Below are 26,984 nucleotides of genomic sequence, written 5' to 3' on the forward strand. Positions count from 1 at the left end.
AAAAAAAAAAAAACAAAAAAAAAAAAAAAAAAAAAAAAAAGAATTGAGTCTCCTGACTTGATCTCAACACAAAATATAATATATAATTTTATTTTGAAGCTGGAACACTAATAAAGTAAGTATAGTCATCTTTGTAAAGCTGTTTGGGACCAGCTGCCGTCATTAATTTGGCCAGAAAAAGAAAATCAGATGGGGTAAAAGTATCTTCTTTCAAATAAGAAAACTAGTTTCAGGGACAGTTTATTGGACTTGTTCCTGGTCTTCTGCCATCTAAAATATACCAAATGTTCAAAATTTAAGTGGAGATCATAAATCAAGAATCAACAAGCATCAATTCTACCATGCCCAGAATTCACAGGCTGTTCTTTGGAAAATCGGCTGTCTTTTAAAGGCCCCTTATTAGAAATAGATGATAGATGTGCTTAAATACATTGCAATTCGAAGTACAAACCAGAGCACTCTAGTTTGCTTTGTTAGCTTCATTGGAAGGGAAAAAAAATGATCCCAAGTGTTAGAATTAATTTTTTTAAGTTATCCAAGCAGTTATGGGTAATAAAGAGTGAATATTACAAGTTCAGCATCAAGATTTCTATGAAATTTGGATTAGGCATGATCAGCCAGTAAAGCTGATGCAAATACCAAAAGCTGAAAATCTCTGAAATATGGATTGCTTCTAGTCCCAAGTATTTTGGATAAGGGGGTACAATTTCTTATATCCATTAGACTAGAAGTATAAATCACGGTTAAGAAAGCATCTTCAAGCCAGATGTGGTAGCACATGCCAATGTAGCACACCCCAGCAGCTCCGGAGGCTCAGACAGGAGGATCACAAGTTCAAAGCCAGCCTCAGTAACTTAGTGAGGACCTAAACAAGTTAGCGAGATCCTCTTTTGAAATAAGAACTAAAAAAAGGACTGGGGATGTAGCTCAGTGGTTAAGCGCCCTTGGGTTCAATTCCTGATACCAAAAAAAAAGCGTCTTCAGAGACTGGAGGGTGTGACTCAGTGGTAGAGTATTTGCCTAACTCTAACTCGTTTGAGGCCCTAGTTTTGATCCCCAGTACTGGCAAAAATAAATAAATAAATGGATACATCTTCATCTTTATATCCTTGTGTTCTTATGGCTAGAGACATGTTCATCAAGATTGAAATCTTATTTCAACCATGTATACATGATGTTTTCCATATTTTATTGGTGTATTATAATTATACACAAGTGAGATTTGTTGTTACATATTTATGCACATACATGATATAACAATTTTGCGGGGCGGGGGGCACTACTGGGGATGCAACCCAGGGCCTTACATGTGCTAGGCAAGAACTGTACACTGAGCTACACCCTTAGCCCTTCAGCATCAGCAATCTTCATCCAGGCTGGGCCCCTGCTCAGCCACACCTTCCTGTTTCCACTTTCTGAGCATTTCATAGCCAGCTGTGCCCTAGGCAGAACTCAGTCCAGATGAGCGTGCCTTCCCAGATCTCATTGTTATGAAGAGTCCAAGATCCCCCTGGCAGGAATATGGGACAGTGCCCTCCCTCATCACATGAAGAAGATATGTGTCATCCTTGGGCACAGGGAGCTCCATCTGGGTTTCAATTTCTTTTTTTTTTTTTTATCCAGGTGCCACTAACCTACTTAAAGTGTTAGCTATTGATACATTGTCCCTAGTTTTTTTCAATACTTTGTCCCTAGTTTTTTTCCTGAGCAGATTTCCATAAACCATTGTAAGCCCATTAAGATTATGAATTGCTCAAAATAGATCTCAAAATGAAAGTGCTGGGACCATTGTATACACAATTTAAAACCTTGAAGCAACTAAGTCCTCTCTGTGAGAAAGAAAATTAACTTCACTGAAGAGTCACAGATGCTGATTGACAAATCTTTTATTTTGTCCAGTCTTAACGGTGCATTAGCACCTTCTCTGGTCACCAAGAGTTGCTTTTGACTTCTTGGGAGCACACCCTTCCCTCCATCTTTCCATCTTTCAGGCCCTTTTTCAGGAAACATCTGGCTAGGTAAGACTCTGTGGCAATCACTAGTTTATAGCAATTCTTTTATGCTCTTCAGTGTTACTATGGTGCCTGGTGTCTGCAGGGAATTGGTTCCAGGAACCACCCCCCACCCCAGGATGCCAAGACCTGTGGGAGTTCACGACCTTCATATAAAATGACAACATGCCAGGCGCAGTGGTGCACACCTGTAATCCCAGTGGCTCGGGAGGCTGAGACAGGAGGATCATGAGTTCAAAGCCAGCCTCAGCAATGGTGAGGCACTAAACAACTCAGTGAGACCCTGTCTCTAAGTAAAATACAAAATAGGGGGCTGGGGATGTGGCTCAAGCGGTAGCGTGCTCGCCTGGCATGCGTGTGGCCCGGGTTCGATCCTCAGCACCACATACAAACAAAGATGTTGTGTCCGCCGAAAACTAAAAAATAAATATTAAGAAAAATGGTGATTAAATCTTTAAAAAAAAATACAAAATAGGGCTGGGTATATGGTTCAGTGGTCCAGTGCTCATGAGTTCAATACCCAGTACCCCCCCCCAAAAAAAAATGGCATCATATTTGCATATAACCTACGTATATCCTCTGGGATGAATTATCTCTAGATTACTTATAATATCCAATACAATAAAAATGTGAATGTAAATAGTTGTTCTATATTGTTTAGAAATCGTGACAAGAAAAAAAGTCTACATGCTCAATACAGATGCAATTTTTTTAAAAAAATTGTTATTATTTTAGTTGTAGCTGGACACAATACCTTAATTTTATCTATTTAATTTTGTGTGGTGCTGAGAATGGAACCCAGGGCCTCACACATTCTAGGCAAGCACTCCACCACTGAGCCACATCTGCAGCCCCAAGATGCATTTTTTTTTCAAATATTTTCAATCCTTGGTTGGTTGAATGTGCAAATTCCAAATCCATGGATAAGGACAGCTGACTGTGATGGACCAGGGACAAGTAGCAATTTCCCAGGGATTTCCAGAGATACTCCCTAGGTTGCCTCAAACCTTCTGAACAAGAATCTGCACTTTAATCAGTTCTTCAGAGGATCTATTTGCTCATTGGACTTTTAAAAGCTCCGTTTTCGGGGCGTGGATCACATCTTACGTGTTCCATAAAATGGAGAGAGCAAAACTCTCTTGTGAAACTGCATGATAACTCTTATTTCAGTTCGTTTTCTGTTACTACAACTGAATATATCATGGACTGGGTAATTTATTTAGAAAAAAAAAAAAAAAGAAGTGTAATTTAACTCACAGTATGGAGGCTTGGAAGTCCAAGAAAATGGTGCCAACATCTGATTATCATCTGGGGAGGGCCTTCTTGCTGCATCATATCATGGTGGAGGGCACACGTGGTGAGTCTAAGCAAGTGTGCTAGCTCAGGTTTCTCATACTAGCCACTAATGCCACCATGGGGCCCCACCCTCATGATTCATGTAACCCTAATTGCTTCCCTGAGGCTGTACCTCCAAATACCATCAACGTGTGAATTGGGATTAAGTTAACACCACATGAACTCTGGGGATATGTCCAACCCATAACATACCCTTAAGGAACATGGCAAGCTTTTCACTTTCTCTATCTCCATTTTAAAATAAGCCTTTGCTGAGTGATATAATAGGGTTGTTTATGTGTTCTTGAGGTGGCTGTGAATGTGAATTGCAGACTTTAAAATGTCTTCATAAATAGATGGGAGCCTGCATTTGGGAGTTTTCATTGGCAGCTAGAGCTGTTGTGCCCTGGAGCCTCAGGACTTGTCCCCTCCCACCTGCCCTTGGAGCCCACTGGGAGAATTATTACCTCTCCTTACCAGGATGCCCTCAGGCCATCGATCACATTGGGTTTTATTTTGGATCAGACAGCTAGTAATTCTTTTGGATTCATAAATCATTAACACAAACACACCAAGGACATATTTGGAAAGCCGCCGCAGCTACCACGGCAGGACTGACATGGACGTGGAAACTCCATTAGCTTGTAGGTTCATGCATGAAGAGCCCTCTAAAAGTACACGAACAACCTTGGAAAACCCAACAGCCAAACTGAGTTGACTTTGGCATTCGTTTTGTTTATCTGACACTATAAATATTTATGGCACTATTGTTTTCCTAACAAATTTGTTTTAATCATTGAAAGCCAAACTATGTCAAGGGATTTGAATCTGGAAGCGTCATGGCTGCAGATACGCAAGGCTGAACACTTCTTAAGCTTTGCTGATCCAACCCAAGCAAATACCACAGGATTCAGGAAGGATTTGGGAAACAGAGGGACATGTCAAGGACCAAATAGATTTGGTCTGCGCTGCTAGTTTCAGCTTTGATTATCTGAGACATAATCTCAATCAACAAAGCATCCAACTTTATAGCAGAGGTGATTTTAACCCTCCGTGTTTGAAAATGAGGCTCTGTGTTTGACCCAAGTTCTGATTCTGGCTGTGCCATTTGACGACTCAATACCCCATGTCACCTTAGGCAGCCCTTCCTTCAGTTTCTTAGTAACGTGAAGGTTAAATGAGAGGTGGAGAGCTCAGCGCACTGCCTGCTCAGAGTGACAGGTGAATGATAGATCTCAAAGATGCTGATGCTATGAAGATGGTGACGGTGATATGGTGATGTCATAGCTCCTGGAGAGGCAAGAATGGGTGATGGTCCCCTAGGCCCTCTACTTGCCCTTTCCGCCTCCAGGACTCCTTGATCATGCTGTCTAGCATGTGCTTTCACACCGAGGTCTCCCAGAGATGCAGGGATGGTGCCAGATTGAATTACAGTGAATGTTACTAAGTCCTAATATTTGCCAAATGGCATGTTAGAGATAGGACTGGAAAAGATACCCAAAAGACGGATGTTCGCCCTAAAGGGGGTGAACCAATCACTCCAGTAAGAGCAGCTGAGACAGAGTGGTATGTACCTGACTCTGGAATACTTGCTCTCCTGCCTAGGGACCCGGAGACAGGTTGCCAGAAGGAGTATCATTTTTCATTATTCCAGCCTCTTGACCAGGCTGAGGGGAAGACAGTGGAGAGGAAGCTATGGCTGGCAGGTAGAAGTTAGTTCCTTTATGATTCTCAAGTTTTAGATGCTTGAGAATCCCTGGAGGAGCGGTTTATGAGGCAGATTCCTACCCCACCCCCATCCCCATTGCAATCCAGTAGGTCTGGGGTAGAAACCAGGAATCAGAGATTCCAACGAAGGTGGTCCCAGCACAATGAACAGATACCAAACGTCTCCCTTGTAAATCTGCACAAATGACAGCAAAGCCTAAATTAAGCAGCTGGCAAGGTCACCAAAGGTACTGGCTGTTTGCAGACCTGCAGACCCATCGCAACCCCACATCAAATAGCAAAGGATTCAGGGCCAAAGTGTGCTCAGAACTGGAGCACTCCTACCCAGGAGTTTCCAGAGTCTGCATGGGATCTTCAAGCCCAGGACATTTTGTTAAGAAAGGCCCAGTTGGGCCCAGGTGCGCCGGCTTCTCCAGCTGGTGTCAGCAGGTGTACCTCCTCGCTTCCTCTCAAGTAGATCACTTAGCCATTCACTTAGCAGGTTACTCATCCCCACAATGCAAAATGTTCCCTTTAAAATTACTGACATTGTTCAGTAGGGAAAGGAACAGATAATTCCCAAGCGAACGTTTTAACATTAGGGTATAAGACCAAACTCTTAAAAGCTTAGGAAAATCAGCTTTTGCAAATTATCTTTTCCGAAGCTTTCAGCTTTAAGTGCTAACAGTTTAGAAGCACTGAAATGAAAGAGACCAATTCTTTTTCTTTTCTGTTGCTAATTAGAATTTTTCTTGGCATTACAAAGCCTGCTTTCCTCTTGAGATATTTGCCAGCATACATTAATTGCACAAATATTTACAGAAGGCTAAAGCACAAACAGCAGCTTATACCAAAAAAGATATGGAACACTTAGGAAATAGCCCCTGTGATACATCTCCATGGCTTGCTAACCAGAATCAGCAAAAACCCTTTGCCCCTTTAGCTGCAGCAAATGTGTTTAAAGAACATCATCCCTGGGTTGATTTAGAGTTTACTGGGCTGGCTGTGGTTGCTGACATCTTTCTTCAAAAGCCTTTCAGTGACACTTCTTCTTCTTTTTTTTTTTTTTTAGGATTAAAAATAAGGTTTCCAAGAATATGGATATGGATATGTCTTATGGATTGCTATATTGCCAACATTTTTAATCTCTAAGCCACCCACATGGAATAGAAAAGGTTCATCCAGTGGTTGTTCCAAATCCCAGGAGCTTCAGAAAGTCAAAACTAAATAAGCTGCAAACTTGACTAGCAAAGTCACAAAGGTCTTAGAACTATTGTCTTGTTTCCCCAGTGTACTAGCTAAGACAAAAAGACTCTGGTGTCAGACAGCACCAGGTTCAAATCTCAACTTTGGCCCTTCCACATCGTACAAGCTTAAGGAGTCTCTTAACCTATCTAAACTTCTGCTTTTCCATCTTCAAATAGAGATAGTCCAGTGCAGGTACCCCCTCCAAAAAATGGTACCTACCTCCAAGGGTCTTGTAAAGAATGCATGAGATAATGAACACAAAGCACTGAACACGATGCCTACACACAGAACATATCCAGTAAACCTGGGATTGTGTTTTTAAACCAGCCTGATCTCATAGAAATCAGGCCACAGAAAGAGATTAGGAAAGTGGGAAAGGAGATGCAGTTGGATTCTTCTTTTTTTAATAATGTTATTATATTTTGTATACCTTTATTTTATTTATTTTTATGTGGTTCCGAGGATCGAACCCAGTTCCTCATGCGTGCTTAGGCAAGCGCTCTCTACCACTGAGCAGCCCCCTGCAATTGGATTCTAAAATGCAGAGAAGGCTCTCTCTGAGCAAAGTGATTACCCATGCAAAGGAGAGGAAGGATGCAGCCCAGAGCAGAGGCAAAGCCCCTGGGTACTATAGGAAGGTCAGAGAATGGCAGAAACTCGCCCGAGCTACAGAAGAGGAACCGGCACTGAGGACCAGAGTCCCCAGATAAAATACAAGATGCCAGTGTGAGAGTTGTCAGAATCGTAATGGAGTCACTTGTGCCAACCCCAACAAAACATAAACAAATAAGGCCAGGAAGTCTGAAGGAGGGAATTTCATGCATAATGTCATCTCATGTCTGATAACAAGAACTGTCGCACCAGAACCACAACTTTGCACAAAGCGCACTACAACGGAACAGCAGCAAAATACTCCTGTGAGGACATCTGCCCAGCAACTGCCAGTGCAGCCTTGGACTGATGCCATCCTTGTTACTGATGCTTGTCGTCAAGGCGGACTATTTAAAAAATACTTATGTAACCCTCTCTATTTTAGAAACTCTTGCCTCCCCTTGTTACAGATAAAGCTTCGTCCCGGGGTTTCATAAACTGACTTCCAGACCACTCACGTATAATCGAAATCAAGCCTTTATTGAAGCATACCAGTGGTGGCTGACCAGAACATAAAGCTGTTCTCCTGATCAGCCCCGAACAATTGCAAGGGCACTCCTTATAAGTCTGAAAACCACAAAAGGGACATTTTCGGGTCCAGCCAATGCAAGCAAGCCAGGTTACAGAGCGGGACAGTGCAGTCAAGCGGTGGGAAGCCTAACCAATCACAGTTAGCCCAGTCACCCCAGTTACAGAAACAATGCCCCATTAGGTAGTTCCGTGTTCTTAAAGGTTTCTACAGCAAAAGGAAAAGAACATCTTGCCGCAATCATGACCCTTCTCCTTGGCATGGTTGTTTTACAGGATGAAGTCATAAAACAAAATGGAGTCACATTTGCTTTTATTATCACACCCTTGCCTCCCTAAATAAGCACAGAGTGTTATTTATCATAGCACGCATATTCCCATCGCAGTGTTCATTTCCAAATAATTCCATTATCTTTGGAGAAGCTCTTTCTGTTGTTACTTAAATTGACACTGACTAAATTTGAATATCAGATAAAACAATTGCTCAATATAAATATATCCCAAATAGGACATGGAACATACAAGAAATTACTCATGGTTTCTCTGAAATTTCAATTTAATTGCACCTCTTGTTTTGGTTGGATAATTTTGGTTGAGTTTGTTTGTTTGTGGGACAAAAATCTGGCAGCCAGGTTGTGCTAACTGTGCAGACCATCACTCCAGCACCCTGGCTTCATCTTGGCCCTGAGGGCCCACCTCACAAAGATGTTGGGAAGAGTCAGAGAAATAACATGTAGAAAAGACTTTGACATTGCCACAGAACTCTCAAATCACATGAGGAGACCTCTCCTTTGGTGGGTGTTGTTACAAAAACTCAGTCATCAAGCAGAACTCAAATCCTCATGAGTTCCAGGAGATGTATGAAAATTTCAAAGAGGACTTTGGAGTATCTAGCAGAGGGACTAGATGTGGCAGTTCTGTACCTCGGACACCTTAGAGTCACCGGAGAGCTTTTCCAGTGCCAATACACAGGCAGCATCCCAGTCCACCCAAGTCAGGGTCTGTAAAGCTGGAACCCAGGAATCAGTGTTGCAAAACTCCTCCATTCATTTCCATTTGCAGCCAAGCTCAACAACCAGAGGCCCAAGGCCTGGAACAGGGGGAGATGGACAGTTGAGAAACTGTGGAGCCAGAGGAGGGCCCTGGGGGAAAGCTATGCCCTTTGGTAAGACTGGTTCAAAGAAGGGGATGAGGAAAGAAAAGAAAAGAAAAAGAAATACCAGGAGGGAATTTATTTTAAAAAGTATATTCAATCAACTTAAAAAAAAAAAAAAAAAACTTCTTACAACTTTTACATTTTAAGATAACATTAGTAACCAAGGGCAAAACAGCATGGACAGCTAAAGCACTAAGAGATCTGGATGTAAGCTAGAAATAGTGGGTTAGGTTAAGAATACCAGGTAAGAATTTGCTGTAATTAACCAGCCAGCATCTAATAGCCAGGTATCACAAGGGGAACAATGGTCCCTCTCATCTAAGAATGCAAAAAAGATCCATTTGTGATTGAAAAGGTCTGTGTTGGAGATTTGTGCTTGCAAATCACAGTTGGTTCACAATTTCTCTTCTATTGGCAGGGCTTGTGGGAGCTGACGACCAATTTCTTTTTCAGGCATAAAGATATAGATGTGGGTGGTGATGTAAAAATGCACAGCTCCGTGTTCTCAGGAAACCACAGCTCTGCGGAAAGCCACCTCTTGTCCTTCACTATCCATGATACCTAAAAGGAAATAACCATATAAATTATACATATGTTTCTTTTCGACAACAAATGTTTATTGAGTTAGTGACAAGTGCTGTTCCTGGCCTTGGGGAGAGGGCGGGTTACCAAGTAGTCCCAGTCCTCCTAGAATTTATGTTTCAGTCAAGAAAGCAGTTAATAGCATTTCCTGTAGTGAGAAGTCTTGAGAAGAAAGATAAAGTAGGACTTGAGGCTCACAAACAATGAGGTGGGAAGGAGACGGGCTGTTGGAATGGCCGAGAAAGGCCTCTCTGGGGAGAGTAACTTCTGAGCAGAAATCTGGGTGGAATGAGGGAGGCTGTGGGGACGTGCAGAGAGTTCTAGGAAGAGTAAGTAGCTAAGTGCAAAGGCCCTGAAGCAGGTACCCAGCCGGACCTGTATGAGAAACATCAAGCACACCAGTGCTGTAGAGTCGGCCAGAAACAAAGGTGAAAGGTGGGCAGGACCAGATGATGACGGGCCCTCAACCATGATAAGCACATGGATTTCATTCAGCCAAAATGTAAAACCACTGGGAAATTTGCTCAGGGAAGTGATGGACCTGTCACACTTTGCAAAAGACACTCTGAAGAATGTGTTAAGGAGAAAAAGAAAAATGGAGAACAAAGTAGAAGGCTACTGTGGTAGCAGCCCAGGTGAGAGATGATGGTGGGTTGGAGGAGACCTCCATGCTCAATAAGGGGAGGGGAGTCAGATCTGGGCTTGTTTTTGTTTTGTTTTGTTTTTTTCTGGCCACTTTGTTAAAAAGTATGATTGACATATAAAGTACTGCACAGATTTAGTATATACCACTCAATGAGTGTGAAGATAAGTCTATACCTGTAAAACCATCACCGCCATCAAGAATTTGGGCCTTATTTTGAAGGTAGAGCCTGCCAGATTTGCAGTCAGAAAAGACTAGAAATTCAGGCTGAGTCCTGGGTTGATGGTCTAGGCAGGTGGATGAAATGGTTGTTTCCTGCAATTGGCAATAGTTTTGGTGGGAAGAAGTAAAACTGTGAAAAATCAAGATCCTATGAAAGTTGTTTGAGATGCCCACTAGATACACAGAAGAGGCTCTTCCATTGGCCCATGTAAACTTCACTTTTTTTGGAATAAATTTACTTTCTAACACACTACAACAAATTTAGCACCTGAAAACATTGCAAATGAACTCTCTTCCCGTTATGGAAGTCATCAATTTAAGATCAAGGTGTCTGCAGGGCTGACTCCTTCTATAGACTCTAGAGAAGAATCCATTTCCTTGCCTTTTCCAGTTTCTAGAAGCTACCCACATTTCTGGCCCTTTCCTGCCTCTTTAGAGACATCACTATAGCATCTTCTCTCTCCCCTGACCTCCCACCTCTTCCTTATAAGGACTTTGTGATTACATCAGGTCCACTTAATAAGCCAGGTTCATCTTCCCATCTCAAGATCCTTAATTTATGTCTGCAAAAGTCCCTTTTGCCATGGCAGGTAACATTCACGAGCTGAAGATTAGGCTGTAGACTTCTTTGGGGGTGGGGCATTATTTAGGCTACAATATGTTCCTATTTCCTTACCCTCAAAATCCTGATTGAATTCAGAATAGTCATATGCCCAGCCAAAAACTCTGAGGCCTGTTTGCAGATAACAGTGACAAGGTAACTGCCCATATCCCCCCTGCCAATTGCATCAGTCATTGGCCTCCTCTCAAATGCCAGAACACACATGGCTTTGTCTGGAGGGTTCCTCTGACCTCCAAAGCCCACTTTGACATGTCCGACACGATAGTCATGCATATAAATTAATGATCCCTGATGGTTGGCAGGAGGTAGTATATAAACATCAGAGATCCCTCATCCCGGGATAGACCTAACTCTGAGGCAGGTGTCATATACCAATGCCCAGTTTCCCATGGGATTCAGCTGCTGTTACTCTGGTGGTAGTTCACGTAGCATCAAACCTTGTAGCAGTTAACATGTTAGTTTGTTTTTGTTACCGTGACCAACATACCTGACATAAACAACTTAAAGGGGGAAAAGTTTTTTTGACTGACAGTTTCAGAGATTTCAGCTCATAGACAGCTGACTCCAAGGCAGAAACATCGTGGCACCAAAGTGTGATGGAGGAGAGCTTCTCAGTTCGTGGCAGCCAGGAAGCACAGAGAAAAAAGAGAGAAGGGGGCCAGGGACAGGATATAGTCCTCAAGAACACACCCCAGGGACCTACTTCCTCCAACCAGGCCCCACTGCTATAGTTCCCGCCACCTCCCGTTGTCCTTTCAAATTAATCCATAAGTGGATTAATCCACTAATGAGGTTAGAGCCTTCATGATCCATTCATTTCCTAAAAGCCCCACCTGTCAACATTGGTGCACTAGGAACAGATCCTTCCACACATGAGACTTTGGGGAACATTCCAAATCCAAGCCAAGGTATCTAGCTTTCCTTCCTGGATATAAAACAAGGAAAACAATGTCTTCACTGTGCCCCTAATAAGGCTTATGTGTGAGCAGAGGGAGACCCTATGCAAATGCTTTGTAAATGGTAAGCTGCAGTGTGGGAAGCCGTCCGTGAATTACTTGAAGGTCTTCTCTCGGTATGGTAGCCAGGGAGACTGAGGTTTGGCACTGTGAACTATCCATGGCTCTCCCGCGACAAGATTGCCCAATGCACATGGCCTTTATCTCAGCTCTTCTAGGAAGATCCCTCATAGTAGCTCCGGAGATGGGCGTAACCCATTGGGAACTGGTCAGCCCACCTTTAACCTGTTTTGGTGAAGAACGTTCTATGGGAGGCCTTTGATGTTTCCCAATATAAATAAAGTTGGCGTGGGCTCCATTTTGCCAGAGTCCAGGAGCCTGATCCGTCTGGTGGGCTTACCCGTCCGGCCCATTTCTGTGTCCTGTGGGTTTTTTCCATCATTCTAGTTTTCCTAGCTTTTATTTCTCAGCCAGCCCATTCCACCGAGGAGAACCCCATTTCTACTGCCTGTGAGGGACATGGGCGAGACTGTAGACTCAATTAAGGTGGTGTTATGAGACTTGGAGTTTTTCAAACTCCTTAGGTACCTGAAGGTCACCTGGTCACCACCACCAGATTCCCCTAGAGGGAGCAAGGGGACAGGCTTGAGTCTCCCATGAGCTGAAGCAAAGCAGAAGCATGAATTCCTGTCCCATTCTTGGTCTTCTGTGATTGGCTTCATCATGGCATTTACTACTAGATTTCCCCCCCCCCACCCCCGATTATTTTGATCCTCCCAGGACCTTTATTTATGCATGTAGGATAACAAAAGAATGATGGGCATCCCCAAAAGAATGACTCACTCACCATGTAAAAAATACTTTGAAGAGTCTTCACACTCCGAGGGGAGCCCAGCCCCATTCATTAGAGGTGAGCTTGGGTTATGAATTACAGACACAATGCCTTGCTTATAAAGTGTCACCACATGCCGAGAACTATTCTAAGCTCTTTCCAAATATCAGCTCATTCAACCCTCATAGTGAATCAATTAAATAGATACCATCATCATCCACATCTTAAAGATGAGGAAACTAAAGCACGGAGAGGTTAAGCGACTTCTCCAAGATCACAGAGCACATCAACAACCCTTGGAAGTCTGACTCCATGCTAGTGGATACTAGGCCATCTTGACTCACCTTCCTTTTGTATCCTTTCTGTGAAGTCCACTTTGCTGCATGTTCAACAGGTTAGAAGTGACAATAAATTAATGCCTCCCTGATGAACAATTTAGTAAAAAATACTTAAATAGCCAAGGAAATTTCAATGACTCATAGTGGGAAAGTCCAGAGGCAGAATGGAATTCAAGCAGTTTGGTGCCAAGTTGGCCAAACCCTCCAGACTGCTGCTCTGTGTCTGTGATTCTTCAGTGTTTCCCTTTCCAGGCGTCATCTTTGTTATCAGGGTAACTTCCCCCATGAAAGCAAAATGCTCTCCTGTCCACAAGATGCACTGCCCAAGGAAGAGAGCCTTCAACCAGCATCCTGGGCACAAATCTTGAGATTCCTTCTGCCTCAGAGTCCTTGACCGGGGCCAACAATGCAGTCATGTGTCCACCATCCAAGAGCAAGAGGAGTACCAAGGGTAATTGGGAAGTGGAGGGGTGCAGGGAGGTAAATGGAAACCTCATCTACTCCAGCCCATGAGACCAGCAAAGATGCCATCTCCTCCCTGAGCCTCCTTGGCAACCTGTGCAAGGTTACACCATCGGTCAGTAGCAGAGCAGGCTGAGAGCCCAGGGCAACTGGTCCCAGCCAGGACTCATATATTACAGAAAGTATAAAAGAACACATACCAGCTTCGGAGTTAAACAGATGAGTTTGATTTCTGTCACTCACATATGAGCTGCATGACTTTTTTTTTTTTTCAAACGATTTCATCTCTTCACATTTCAGTTTCTTCCTTTTGAAATTAAGGAATGATATTTATCCTGCAAAATTGTTGGGATTAAAAAATATTCTAGGTAGAGTAAAAATGTCCCAGTAATTAGTAGGCATTTTCATGCAATAGAAATTGAAATTGTTCAGTTGTGTTTTTGTTAAGAGGCAACAGAAAACTGAAGAGTAATTCCATGATAGGGAAGCATAATTAGCCAAGTCATGAAATAACTCATCTGCTATTTCAAGTGAGCAGGCAATTGCTGATTTGCAACAGGTATTTGACCACTGCCTTCTTCACAGGTGGATGGAGATAAGAAAAAAAAAAAACAATGCTTGCCTTTCATCAATGTGTTTAGATTTCACAAGTTTAATATTCAATGTCTGAGCCAGTTTTTGTTTGTTCCTAGTTCTTATTTTACAGGTTGCATCTACAGTACAAATAGCTTTCCTAGGCACCTGTAGAATATATGAAATTCTTCCCTAAAGAGTTTTGTGATACTATTGGAAAACAAGACCCCTCAAAAAATGGCTGGAACAGGGTGGGATAATGGATGGACATGTGGAAAAGTGGAAAGTCTATTTATCTGTCTAACCTTTTATGAGCATCTTTTCCAAAGGAACACAAGTCTTAAAATCATATTCTTTTGTCTAGGTCTCTGTACTACAATGATGGGCTGTCATAGCTTGGTAGTTCCCAAGTAAGTGGAAATCAGCACAGGCTTTTTAAGAACTACTCAGACCTACAATTACTAATATCTAGTTAAAGACTAGATGTAAAGATATGAGACTATTTTTAGAGTGGCCAAAAGCTGCCCAAAGAAACATTCAGGAAATAATATCATGGGAAATTGTTTCTCCTAAACCAAGCAAAACCAGTCCTGTGCAGGAGGTGAACAATAAATCAAGCATTTCTGTATACTGAGGTTCAATTAAATTAGACAAATAAAGAAATCAATAAGACCTGCTCTCTTCACAGAGTGCAAAAGAGACAAACAGAGACATAATCTCTGTGAGATGCTAACTATGGATCCAACACTGTGCTAAGTGCTTTTTATATGTGAAATCTTTAATTTTTAAAAGATTCCATGAAGTCAGAATTATCCATTTCATTCTGTTGATGAGGAAATAGACTCAGAGGGGGACTGCGGTTGTGGCTCAGTGGTAGAGCACTTGCCTTACGTGTGTGAGGCCCTGGGTTTGATTCTCAGCACCGCATACAAATAAATAAAATAAAGGTCCATTGACAACTGAAAATTTAAAAATATATAGACTCAGAGAATCTAAGTAACTTTGCAAGACCCAGGCAATGGATACAGAGCAGAGCTGATTAGATCCCAACTATTCTAATGAGGATGAGAAGGATTAAAATGAAAGACAATATATTTTCATTGAAAGGTGATTTAACAGGATAAAACTTATTAACACCTTTTTCCTAACAAATACATAAACATACTAAGGCCCTTTGGTGGCCAAACACCACTCAGCAGGTCTCAGGGTGGCCATTCGAGCAACCTACTCACTGTTATGAACTGTTGGATGGCTACGCCAGGGGCTGTGCCCTGCACCACCCTGTTGATGAAATACCCATCACGGATGAGGGAGCAGCTAGCTCTTCCTGGAAACCATTGGCATGTATGAGGGTGTTAGAGAAGCCAAGCTTCTGTTTTCTCATCTAGTACAAAGGAATCCTTCCTACCCTCCCCAGGAAGATGTTGGTAAGATATGGATGGGTGGGAATCGAAGAAATTGTTTCAGTGGTAGTCACTGCAGAAGGTCAAGGTTGGGTTGGCACTGTCCTCAATAAGAGTTATTGTGACTATGGTCCAAAGTCTCCCAGGACTTTTTTTTTTATTTGTTTGCTTTTATTTTTTGGTGTTAGATACCTGAAACACCAAGGGCAGTTCTGTGCCAAGCCACAAGAAGAATGAAAGCCCAGGACTTCCCCTAGGGCACCAGCTTCCATTTGAGTTTGAGGCAGTAAAATCTTCCCAACAGTTATAGTTTGAGAACTTCCTGCTGGTTCACATTTCAAACAGAGCCCACACTTAATCCCCAACCTGGCACCAGAGCTCACATTGAACAGGTGGACTGCAGGAGACCCAGGGACAAGGCACTTTCCGGAGAGCTGGACCAGCTTCCAGTAAGTACTCTATAATGTTACTGGTTTGGATTCTCAAGACTATTGTGATTTGGAAGCTCATTACCATGGAGCAGTTGCAAAATTGAAAATCAAAAATTGGAAATTTTTCAATTGAGGCATCTTGCTTTTATGAGCTTTTTTTCATAATCTTCTTGGGCTGTACAGAGGGAAATAAGACCTCTTGGTATCATAGTCCACAAATCCCAAGTGACACTATAATGAACAACTGAGGCAATGAATATGGAGTGCTGTTCCTGAGTGAGACTGAAGAGATGAATGGAAAGGTTTTCCTGCTTGTTTTTTTTTTTTTGGGGGGGGGTGTTGCGGAGCCAGCAACAAGAAATGCAGACAAACCTAGGGAATGATTTCATTCTTTTTCCTTGGATAGAAAGGACAAAGTGGTGAAGATTGACTTTCAAGTTGGGAGGCTGGCTCAGCTTCTTTTTAATTGTGTGCTCTAAGGCAAGTTGTTTACTCTTTCTAATAACTGTCTCCTTGTCTGTCACTTGGTATTATATCATTGTAAAAAGAATATAAGCTTCACAGTAGTGTGATGAGGCTCTATAAACATATTGCTTACAAGTTCCTACTATAATCAATAAATACAGCGATTATTAAGCAATCATAGAATATCAGAGCTGGAAAGGACCTGAAAACTAGCATCTATTGAGCTCCTAATATCTACTGAGTGCTCTCTTCAGATTATTTCAACTGAGGCTCACAGCAATTCTAGAAGGGTGACATTATGCCATCCACTTTACAGATGAAGAAATGGAGGCATGTAGGGGTACTGTCATATATTCAAGATCACATCTCTCATAACTGATGGGGATGAAATTGAAACCCAATCTCCACTGTTAACCCACTAAACCATCAAACCCTGCAGCCTTATCTGTCATCCCATTTTGTAGTTGGTGAGAGAAGAGGGAGGAGTGGTCCCCACAGGTGACTTTGGAGCTCTTCACAGACCCTGGAAGCCAGAGATGTCCTTCAAAGCACACTTTGCTATTCACGGTACACAGGAGAGTGGAAGTCATCAGGAGTGTACTTGAGCATCAATCAGGTGCCCTGAGGGGGCTCCACAGGAGAACTAGGTGCAAGTTACCTTACTCTTCCTCTCTCAAATGCAGTATTCCATTTGTAAAACAGGCCACCTCCAAATAGAACAGTTCTGAGACACAAAAGAAACAGCACTCAGTGTGCAGGCATTAAGCGCTCTGCCCCTGGGCTCCCTGGATGCCACCTGCTCATTCTGAGCTCTGGTGGCAGGGTGAGATTAAGTACAAACTCTGAAATGTGAACCCACAGGAAGTTCTCAACCTGATATCCTTGGAAGGATTTTACTCTTGACCTTTATCAACAAGACAGGCTTTAAAACTAGTGACATATTTTATCAGAAGAAATGATGTGGAGCTTTTGGACAAATAATAGCCCCCAAAGAGCTTGAAGCAAACATGGTGCTTTAAAATATGTCAAACAGAGCTCCTCACTTCTGTACAGTCCTCCCAGCTGAGCTTGAACTGCATTGCTCACGTGGGAGGGCGACTGAGTCTCACGTGCATGGGTGGCTAGAAGGATGACAGGCTGGAAACCATCCATTCCTAATAATTACGCAGGCATGGATAGCCTAGAATTGGAAAGAAGCTCATGAATTTAATACCAAATCTCAGGGGTATTTTTTTTTTTTAATATTGTCCCTGCTTTGAGGGGGATGGGCAAAGTTTCAAGTAGTTTATATCATTCTTCTTCCTTGTACAGAACTGATATTCAGGGAACAAAGGCCTCAATAGTGTGGCTTTCTCCCCAGGCATTGCGCGGAGTAGAGTGTGTCCATCGGACCAGGCAAGGGACAAGGGCATTGTTCTTCAACATACATTTGCACATGCCCCAGAAATTTGCTCAAATCATCACTACTGTTATTGCACAAGATACCCCAAGAAAGACAATTTCCCCAGGCAGGATAGGTGTGATTTTAGGATTTGGGAAATCTCCCCCACTGGTCTTCAAATAGCTCTTCCACGCATCTGACAGAACACCAAAAGGATGCTGTGAGGACATGTCTTAATCTTAAGATGTTCCTCTCTGTCATTCAGAGATGAGTCATTTCTACTTTTGGAGGAATGAATAAGTTTATGCTGAAGAAAGGGAGATCAGGAGGGGGGTGCCCATGGCAGTGGGAGGCCCTGCGTCTTCTCCCTGGTTCACCCCGGCTGCCCTGGCCTTGCTCGCTAGTTTCCCTTGGGAGAAGGCAAGTCCCTGTCATGGAGAAGGGCTTCTTTCTTTTCCAATCTTTCCTCTCCTCAGCAGTGCTTCCTCACCCGCATTCTGTGGACTCCTGCCCTCTGCCCTGTTCTTATCACTTCTCCTTGGTGTTGCTGTCACCCAGGGCTCTCTAGTCAGAAATGCTCTTGACACAGGGACAAAAAAATCCCAGGAAAGACGGCTCCTTCAGTCACCTTTCCAACACGTCCACAGACCACCCACTTGGTAAGCACAAGTGCATGGCTATCACCAGCTTCAGGGATAAGGAGGAAAGTATTAAAGGAATGAAAAGGGGACATCTCAGAACCCGTCTCCCCAGCATTTGTGAGCACCATCCTGATACTCAGTGCTTCTGTGGCTGCTGGAAGGGGCATACAGTCGTTTGGAGACCAACTGACACTTTACCCTTCTTTTTGACAGGTGAGAACAGACGGCCATAATGGAAACCAAATCTCCAAAGAGTCCAGGTACCTGGGGGCATAATTTCAAAAGGAAAAAAATCTTTTTATCAAAAATGAAAAACAAATCCAATCAAGCTAACCAGGATACACACATGGGTTTCAAATGGGGGAATAAAGGGTGGGCATTCTGGGATCATGGTTCTTGGTTTGGAGAATGTCGCACAAACTTTGGATTTCACTTAATTATCTTGTAAGAGCTGACGTGTCTAGAAATTTCACATTTTGTGATTTTTCGTGGGCCAAATGTTCCATTTGTTACTTGGAGACAGTGCTCATAACAAACGATGGCCCAGCAAAAACAGGGGTGGATTTCCCTAATTTTGCATGAAACTCTCATTACAGAAACTGCCTAGATTGTTATGAAGCTTGTTATGAAGGTAGCTCAGGTACATTATTCTATTATCATGGCTCCTATTCACATAATCCATTATAGGTGAGTGGTTAGAAGAACAGAGTTCAGGATCAAATAACTAGGAAACCAAATTCTTCCATTAACTAAAAAATATTTACAAAGAACCTATTACTCTAAATATGTGTGCTTCATATTGTGTGTGATATGCCAGTAAATTAATAATAGAGTTATTGCACTTAAGGAGTTTATCATTTCACTGGAAAGTTAAGAGAAGCACCCGCAAGTAGCTTTACTGGAAAACACAGGCTAGCACATGCAGTCAAGCTTTGCTGTGATCAGGAAATAGGGACAAAATGCTGTGGAATCAGAAGAAGAAAAAAATGTGTAAAGAGTTGTAGAAATCCAGAGAAGATTTATGGAGAAGGCATTTGAGCTGAAACTTTCAGGATGGGCAGGGTCTTAAAAGAGATTGAAAAAGAAAACACATCTCGGCAGAAGAAATGGCAGGAATAAAAGCAGTGAAGTCACTCAGAGGCAGGATGTGTCAGACAAGAACGGGATTCTAAGGTAGGTCAGGGGAGGATAGAGGAGGAGGACACAGAAGGGCAGCACCACACGGGGCCAGACCTTGACCCCATCTGACCGGGAAACCTCAAAGTATTTGGAGCATGGACCTGGCATGGTCATGAATTTTAGATTGGTCATATTTTTAATAGCTTTATTACCATCTATTACAATTGTCATGCAATAAACTGCACGTATTTAAAGTATACTATCTGAACCAGGCGCGGTGGCACACACCCGCCACTGGGAAGGTGAAGGCAGGAGCGTCTCCAGTTCAAAGCCAGCCTGGGCAACTTAGTGAGCCGATCCCATCTTAAAATAAAACAAAAAGGGCTGGGGATGTTATTCAGTGGTGAAGTCCCCCTGGGTTCAATCCCTAGTATACCACAAAATAAATAAACAAACAAAAGAATGAAATGAAGTATAATACCACAATAAGTTTTTAAATATATTTCTTAGTTGTAGATGGACACAATACCTTTATTTTATTTATGTAATTTGTATGTGGTGCTGAGGATCAAACCCAGTGCCTCACACATGTTAGGCAAGTGCTCTACCACTGAGCTTCAACCCCAGTCCCCCATGATAAGTTTTTTTTTAATTATATTTAATTTTTAAAATTTGTTCTACTTAGTTGTACATCACAGCAGAAGGCATTTCAATTCATTGTACACAAATGGAGTGCAACATTTCAATTTTCTGGTTGTACACGGTGTAGAGAATCACCTTTTGTGCAAGGATAATGATGTCCATCTCATTCCACCATCTTTCCTACGCTCATAACCCCTCCTACCCTCCCCTTTGCCCAAAGAGCCTCTATTCTTCCCATGCCCCCCATCATAGATCAGCATCCACTAATCAGAGAAAGCATTTGGCCTTTAGTGTTTGGGGATCGGCTTATTTCACTTAGCATAATATTCTCCAACTCCACCCATGTACCTGAAAATGCCATAATTTTATTCTCTTTTAATGCCGAGTAATATTCCATTATGAGTATATACCACAGTTTCTTTACCGTGATAAGTTTTGACAGATGCATTCACCTGGGAAACCATCAAGATAGTGAACATAGCCATCATCCTCAAAAGTTTTCTTAGGCCTGTTTGTAGTTCTTCCCTCCAGCACACAGTACTGCCTCCACCTCCAGCTCTGCCTGTCTTTGGATTTGCCTGAGTTTTACACAAATGGAGTCATATAGTACCTTCTTATAATGTATAAAGTCTGACTTCTTCCACTCAGCTTAACTCTTTGGCGATTCACCCACAGTGTGGCATGTATTAATAGTTTTTCCCTCTTATTGAGTAATATCCCCGTTCCATGGATGTGCCGTACTTTATTACCTACTGTCAATATTACCTATTGACAAAATGGTTGGGTTAGTTTCAGCCTTTGCTTATTACAAAGAAAGCTGATATGAGCATTTGTCTATAAATTTTTAAAAAATCATATATCTATTTTACCTAGTAGAATGAAGGAATGAGATGATAAGAAGAGGTTTATTTATTTTTTCCAAATTTATTTGTTTGATTTCTTTAAAAAAAAAAAAAGCTTTATTGAGGTATAATTGACATACAATAGGCAGACAGGTTTCGGTTAACAATTTCACAAGTTTTGACATGTGTATGTACCTGTGAAGCCACCACCCAATCAAGATAATGCACCTATCCATCAACCCCACAAGCTTTCTCATCCATTGTCTCCCACTCTTCCACTCACACACATTTCCCCAGACAACCACTGCTCTGTTTTTTCCATATATAAACTGGAATATTCTAGAATTTTATATAAATATAAAAAAATAAATATATATATATACATTTTTAAATATTATTTTTTAGTTGTAGTTGGAAAAGAATGCCTTTATTTTATTTATTTTTATGTGATCCTGAGGATCAAACCTAGGGCCTCAAATGTGCTAGGTGAGCGCTCTACTGCTGAGCCACAACCCCAGCCCCATATAAATTTTACATAAATATCAACATGCAGTATCAACAAGTCATCTGGATTCTTTCACTCAGCATGATTCTTTTGAGATTCATCTCTGCTGTGGTATATATCAATAGTTTGTTCCCTTTAATTCCCCAATAGTATTCAGTTGTATGGGCACAGTACAATTTGTTAATCCAGTCACCTGTAGGTGGACATATAGATTGCTTCCAGTCTATAGGTATTACAAGTAAAACTCTATGAACATCCATGATAAATCTTTGCATGGTTGCATTTCCTTTGGAGTGGAATAGCCTTTTAACTTTTTAAAACAGATTTTAAAGAAAAAATAAATGAACTATTTTCTTCTATTTTTTTGTAACACTGGGGACCGAACCCAGGGCCTTGTGCATGCTAAGCAAGTGCTCTACCACTAAGCCCCACATCCTGAGCCCTAAATTAACCATTTTAAAGGAAATAATTTGATGGCAGTTAGCATATTCACAATGTTGTGCAGCCACCCCTTCTATACAATTCTAAAACATGACCTCACTCCTGGATTAAAGCCTTCACCCAGCTGAGCAGTGTCTCTCTCTGTTCTGCCTTCTCCTTAGTCCCTGTCGAGCACCAATCTGCATTCTAGCTCTAGGGATTTATGTATTCAGGACACGTCAAAGAAATACAGTTATACAGTATGTGACTTTTTGTTTCTGGCTGCTTTGTTTCTGTAAAATGTTTTTAATGTTCATCCATGTTAAAGCATTTATCACTACTTCATTCCTTTTATGACTTGGTAATTTTCCATCATGTATATATTCCACAAATTGTTTATCCAGGCACTCCATGATGGACATTTGAACTGTTTCCATGGTTAGCTCTTGTGAACAGCACTGGATATAGCATATGTGTAGGTGTCCTTGTTTGAGTGCCGTTTTAATTCTTTTGACTTTATGCTTAAGATTGGAATTGAGGGGGTCTTATGATAATGATGTGCTTAACTTTTTAAGGAACTACCAAACTGTTTCCCACGATGCCTGAACCATTTTGCATTTCACCAGTGGCGTCGGAGGGGTCGAATTTCTCCATATCTTCATCGGACACTTACTTTCCATCATAATCATTACTAATGTAGCCATCTCGGCAAGCACAAAATGGTTTCTCATTGTTCCCACTTCGTGTCGGACAAATTTTTGTGTGTTTATTAGCATTTGTATATCTTCTTCAGAGAAACGTCTATTCAAGTCCTTTGTCCATTTTTTTTAAATAGGGTTGTTGTTTTAGTTATTGCATTTAAGAGTACTATATTAAGCCCCTATCAGATATCTGCTTTGCAAATATTTACCCATTATTCTGTAGGTTCTTTGTTCACTTTTTTGATAATGTCTTTTGATATGAGTAAGTGTTTAATTTTGACGAGATCCAATATACCTATTTTATGTTGCTTTTACTTTTGGTGTCATTTCTAAGAATCTGCTGTTAAATCCAGCACCATGAAAATTTATGTATTCTCCTAGGAATGGTATGGTTTTAGCTCTCAAATTAAGGTCATTGGTTTTTGAGTTAACTTTTTTGTTTGATAAGATGTATAAGTCTAACTATATATTTTTTCATGTGTGGATTTCCAGTTGTCCTAGCACAATTTGTTAAAGAGATCATCATCTCCTCATCAAATGGCCTTGGTCATTGATGTGTGGGTTGTTGTTTTTTTTTTTTTCCTGGACTCTCAACTCTATTATACTGGTCTGTATATTTATCTTTGCACCAGAACCATGATTTTGATTTCTGTAGTGTTGTATTAAGTTTTGAAATTGGGAAGTCTGAGTTCTGTCTATTCTTCATCAAGATTGTTTTGGCAATTCAATTGGAATTCCAATTGAGGATTGCCTTTTCCATTTCTGCAAAGAAGTCACTAAAATTTTGATAAGGAATGTGTTGAAATTTTAGATTGCTTGGGATAGTATTAACATGTTAAAAATGATAAGTCTTCCAATTCATGAATGTGGGATATTTTTCTTTTTTGTTGTTGTTGTTGTTTTCTTTAATTTCTTTCAGCAATGTGTCGTAGTTTCCAATGTACAAATACTTTACCTTCTTAATTAAATTTACCCCTAGATATTTTATTTATTTATTTTGGATTCTACTGTAAATTGGATCACTTTCTTAATTTTATTTTCAGATTATTTATTGCTGGCTTATAGAAATAAGACTAATTTTTGTGCTGATCAAGTAAGCTACTGAATTTTCTCCTGAAGCTTTTTTTTTTTTTCAAATTTACTATATGAGGGTTTCTATATAGATTCATGTAATCTCATAATAGAGATAGTTTTACCTCTTCCTTTCCAATTTGGATGCATTTAATTTATGTTTCTTGCCTAATTGCTCAGGATAGACCTTCTTATACAATGTTCAAGAGCAAAGCTGAAAATGGGGATTTGGGGTTGTTGTTGCTTCTGACTTTAGAGGAAAAGCTGTCAATCTCTGATGCTGTTTATAGTTTTGGGGTTTTTTGTTTATTTGTTTTGTTTTTTTAATAGATGTCTTGCATTAGGTTGAGGAAATTTTCTCCTTGTCCTAGTTTGCCACGAGTTTCTGTCAGGAAAAAGATGCTAATCTCATAAAAAGAGTTGGGAATATTCCCTCCTCGTCAATATTTAGAAGATTTTGTGTATAATTGGTCTTATTTATTCCTTAACTGTTTGGAGGAAGTTACAATTACAACCACTTAGACCTCAAATTTTCCTTATGTGAAGGTATTTAACTACAATTCCAAGTTCTCAAATAGATATAGGGGCTATTTAGATTATCTATTTCTTCTTCAGTGATCTTTATTAGTAGATGTATTTTGAGAAATTTTTCAATTCACCTAAGTTTTCAAATTTACTGAAATAAAGTTGATCATAATATTTCTTTATTATCTTCTTCCTCTCAGTAGAATCTGTAGTTAGGTTCCTTCTTTTCTCCTAATATTGATGATCTGTGTCTTCTCTCTGTTTTTCCAGATGTATCTTGCTAGATAGGAGTTGGCTAATGTTGATATTTTAAAAAAGATCAACTTCTGGTTTCTTTGACTTTCTCCACTGTCTTTCAGTTTTCTGTCATTGAATTTCAGTTTGATCTTTATTTCCTTTCCTTTCTTTAACTTACATTTAATTAATTCAGTGTTTTCAAGAGTCTTAGTGTGGAAGCTGAGCTAACTGACTTGAGATCTTGATCTTTTCTACTGTAGGCATTTAGTACAATAAAATGTCTCCTAAATACTTTTTAGTGGCATCCAAAAAAAATCTGATTTATTGTGCTTTAATTTTCATCCAATACAAAAAGTGTCTTCTTTGATCCAGGAGTTATTTATTTCAGGAAATTTTATGGTGGAAATTTTCTTCTATGGTGGAATGAGATGGACATCATTACCCTAAGTACATGTATAAAGAGAGGAATGGTGTGAATATACTTTGTATACAGCCATAGATATGAAAAATTGTACTCTATATGTGTATATGAATTATAATACATTCTGCTGGCACATAAAACAAATTAGAATAAAAAATAAATTAAATAAATAAAATTTTTTATTGATTTATAATTTGATTGGAAATTATACTCTGGGAACACAATTTCATAACTCGAATGTTTTTAAATTTACTGAGACTTAAATTTACAACTCAGATTGAGTCTATCTTGGTAAATATTGCCAGTACCCCTGAAAAGAATGTGTATTCTGTTGTTGTTGAGTGAAGTGTTCTGTATTGTATAATATCACTCAGGATAAGTTGGCTGATAATGTTGTTCAAGTCTACTATATCCTTGCTCAGTTTTTATTTATTTGTCTTCTCAGTTATAACGAGAGGAGTATTTAAGTCTCTCAGTATATTGTAAATATGTCTATTTTTCCTTGTAGTTTTATTAGGTTTTGCTTCAGGTATTTTGAAGCTCTGTTATTAGTTGCATATATGTTTAGGATTGTTATGTTCTATTATGATTAATTGAACCCATTATTATTATGAAATTACCTTCTTTATCCCTGGTAGTATTCTTTGTTTTGAAATCTCCACTGATATTAATACAACCATTGCAACTTTTGGCTGTGTTAGCATAGTGTATCTTTTTTCTATGATGCTCCTGCATCAGCCTCCCAAGTATTTGGGATTACAAGTGTGCACTGCCCACTCATCTTTGTATTGATATTTGTTTTCTATTTGTCTTTTTTTTCCCTTTGTTTTCTCCTCTTGTCCTTTCTGCCTTCTTTTGGATTAGCTGAGAATTTCAAAAATTCTCTTTTATCTTCCTTATTGGCTTATTAGTTATCATTATGTGATTTATTATTTTAGTGATTACTTTAGGGCTTATGTACATTTTTAACATATTATAATCTAACTTTAAGTGATTTTATACCAATTCAAAAATAATACAAGAACTTTACAAAAGTGCATTTCCATTTTTCCCTCCTGGACTTTATGCTGCTATTGGAATGCATTTTATTTATATCTATTATAATGTGCACAATCATTGTTAGTTTTGTTTAATAATCAATCTTTTTTTTTTTTTTTTGTAGTGCTAGGGATTGAACCCAGGACCTTGTGCATATGAGGCAAGCACTCTACCAACTGAGCTATATCCCCAGCCCCTCAATGGGTTTTTTAATGTGTTAAAGAATAAGACCAAAGCTCACATATTTACCTTTGTAGTTACCATTTCAGTATTCTTCATTCCTTTTATAAATTCAGATTTCCATCTGGAAGATTTCCTTCTGCCTGAATGACTTCCTTTTACATTTTTATAGTGCAACCCTCCTGGTGATGAATTCTTTCAGCACTGCATATATGAAAATGTCTTAAAATTTTTTAAAAAGATATTTTTAAAAATTTTAAGACATTTTTTAAAAGATATTTTTGCTGCATAGAGAATTCTGGATGACAGTGTTTCTTTCATTACTATAAGTACATTGTTCTATTTTTCTTGTTTGCATTGTTTCTGACTAGAAATCAGTATCATTGTCCCTGATCCTTGTTCTGTATACATCATGTCTTTTTTCCACTAGTTGCTTTTAAGATTTTTTTCCTTTATCACTGGTTTTGAGTAACTTGATTTTGATCTGCCTTAGTGTATTTCCTTGTATCTTGTGTTTCATATGGTTGGGGCTCATTGACTTGCTTGGATCTTGGGATTTATAGTTTTAAGTTTGTAGAATTTATAGCATTATTTCTTTGAATATTTTTTTCTGTCTTCCTCCCCCACTTTAAGAAACTCCAATTACTTGTATATTAGTTCACTTGAAATTTTTCACAACATTCTGGGGTTCTTTTTATGTTTTTAAATTCTTTTTTTTTTTACTTTCTGTTTATTTTGATAGTCCCTATGCTTTGCCTTAAACTCATTTATTTTTTTCTTCTACAATGTTCACTCTCTGTTTCTCCTACCCAGTGTATTTCTTTTTCCCCTAAAGACATTGTCATTTTCATGTCAAAAAGTTCATTTTGGGTATTTTTAAATTTTCTATCTCTACCCAATTTCTTAAAAATGCAGTGATAATAACTGTTTCAGCGATCTTCTCTGCCAATTCTAACATCTGTGTCAGCTCTCAGTCTGTTTTGATTGTTTGGTTATGCTCTTCATCACAGTCATTTTTTTCCTGCCATTTTTGCATGCCTGGTAATCTGGACTGATTGCCAGACTTTGCAAATTGTACCTTATTGGGTAATATAT

The 26,984-nt window shown here is 40.1% G+C and overlaps 1 protein-coding gene across 2 annotated transcripts in view; it reads left to right on the forward strand.

Annotated features, from left to right (window-relative positions):
• Positions 1-15,187: 15,187 nt before the first annotated feature.
• Positions 15,188-26,984, forward strand: part of Plekhs1 (pleckstrin homology domain containing S1) — a 28,533-nt gene continuing 16,736 nt past the window's right edge. For both annotated transcript variants that reach the window (XM_048807368.1, XM_015494819.2), the window contains exons 1-3: positions 15,188-15,294; positions 15,459-15,719; positions 18,402-18,448. In XM_048807368.1, coding sequence (XP_048663325.1) covers positions 18,421-18,448 — 28 coding nt within the window. In that variant the 5' untranslated portion in view covers positions 15,188-15,294; positions 15,459-15,719; positions 18,402-18,420. The remainder of the gene's footprint in view (positions 15,295-15,458; positions 15,720-18,401; positions 18,449-26,984) is intronic.

This window comes from Marmota marmota, unplaced genomic scaffold, assembly GCF_001458135.2.
Source record: "Marmota marmota marmota unplaced genomic scaffold, marMar, whole genome shotgun sequence".
NCBI lineage: Eukaryota > Metazoa > Chordata > Mammalia > Rodentia > Sciuridae > Marmota > Marmota marmota.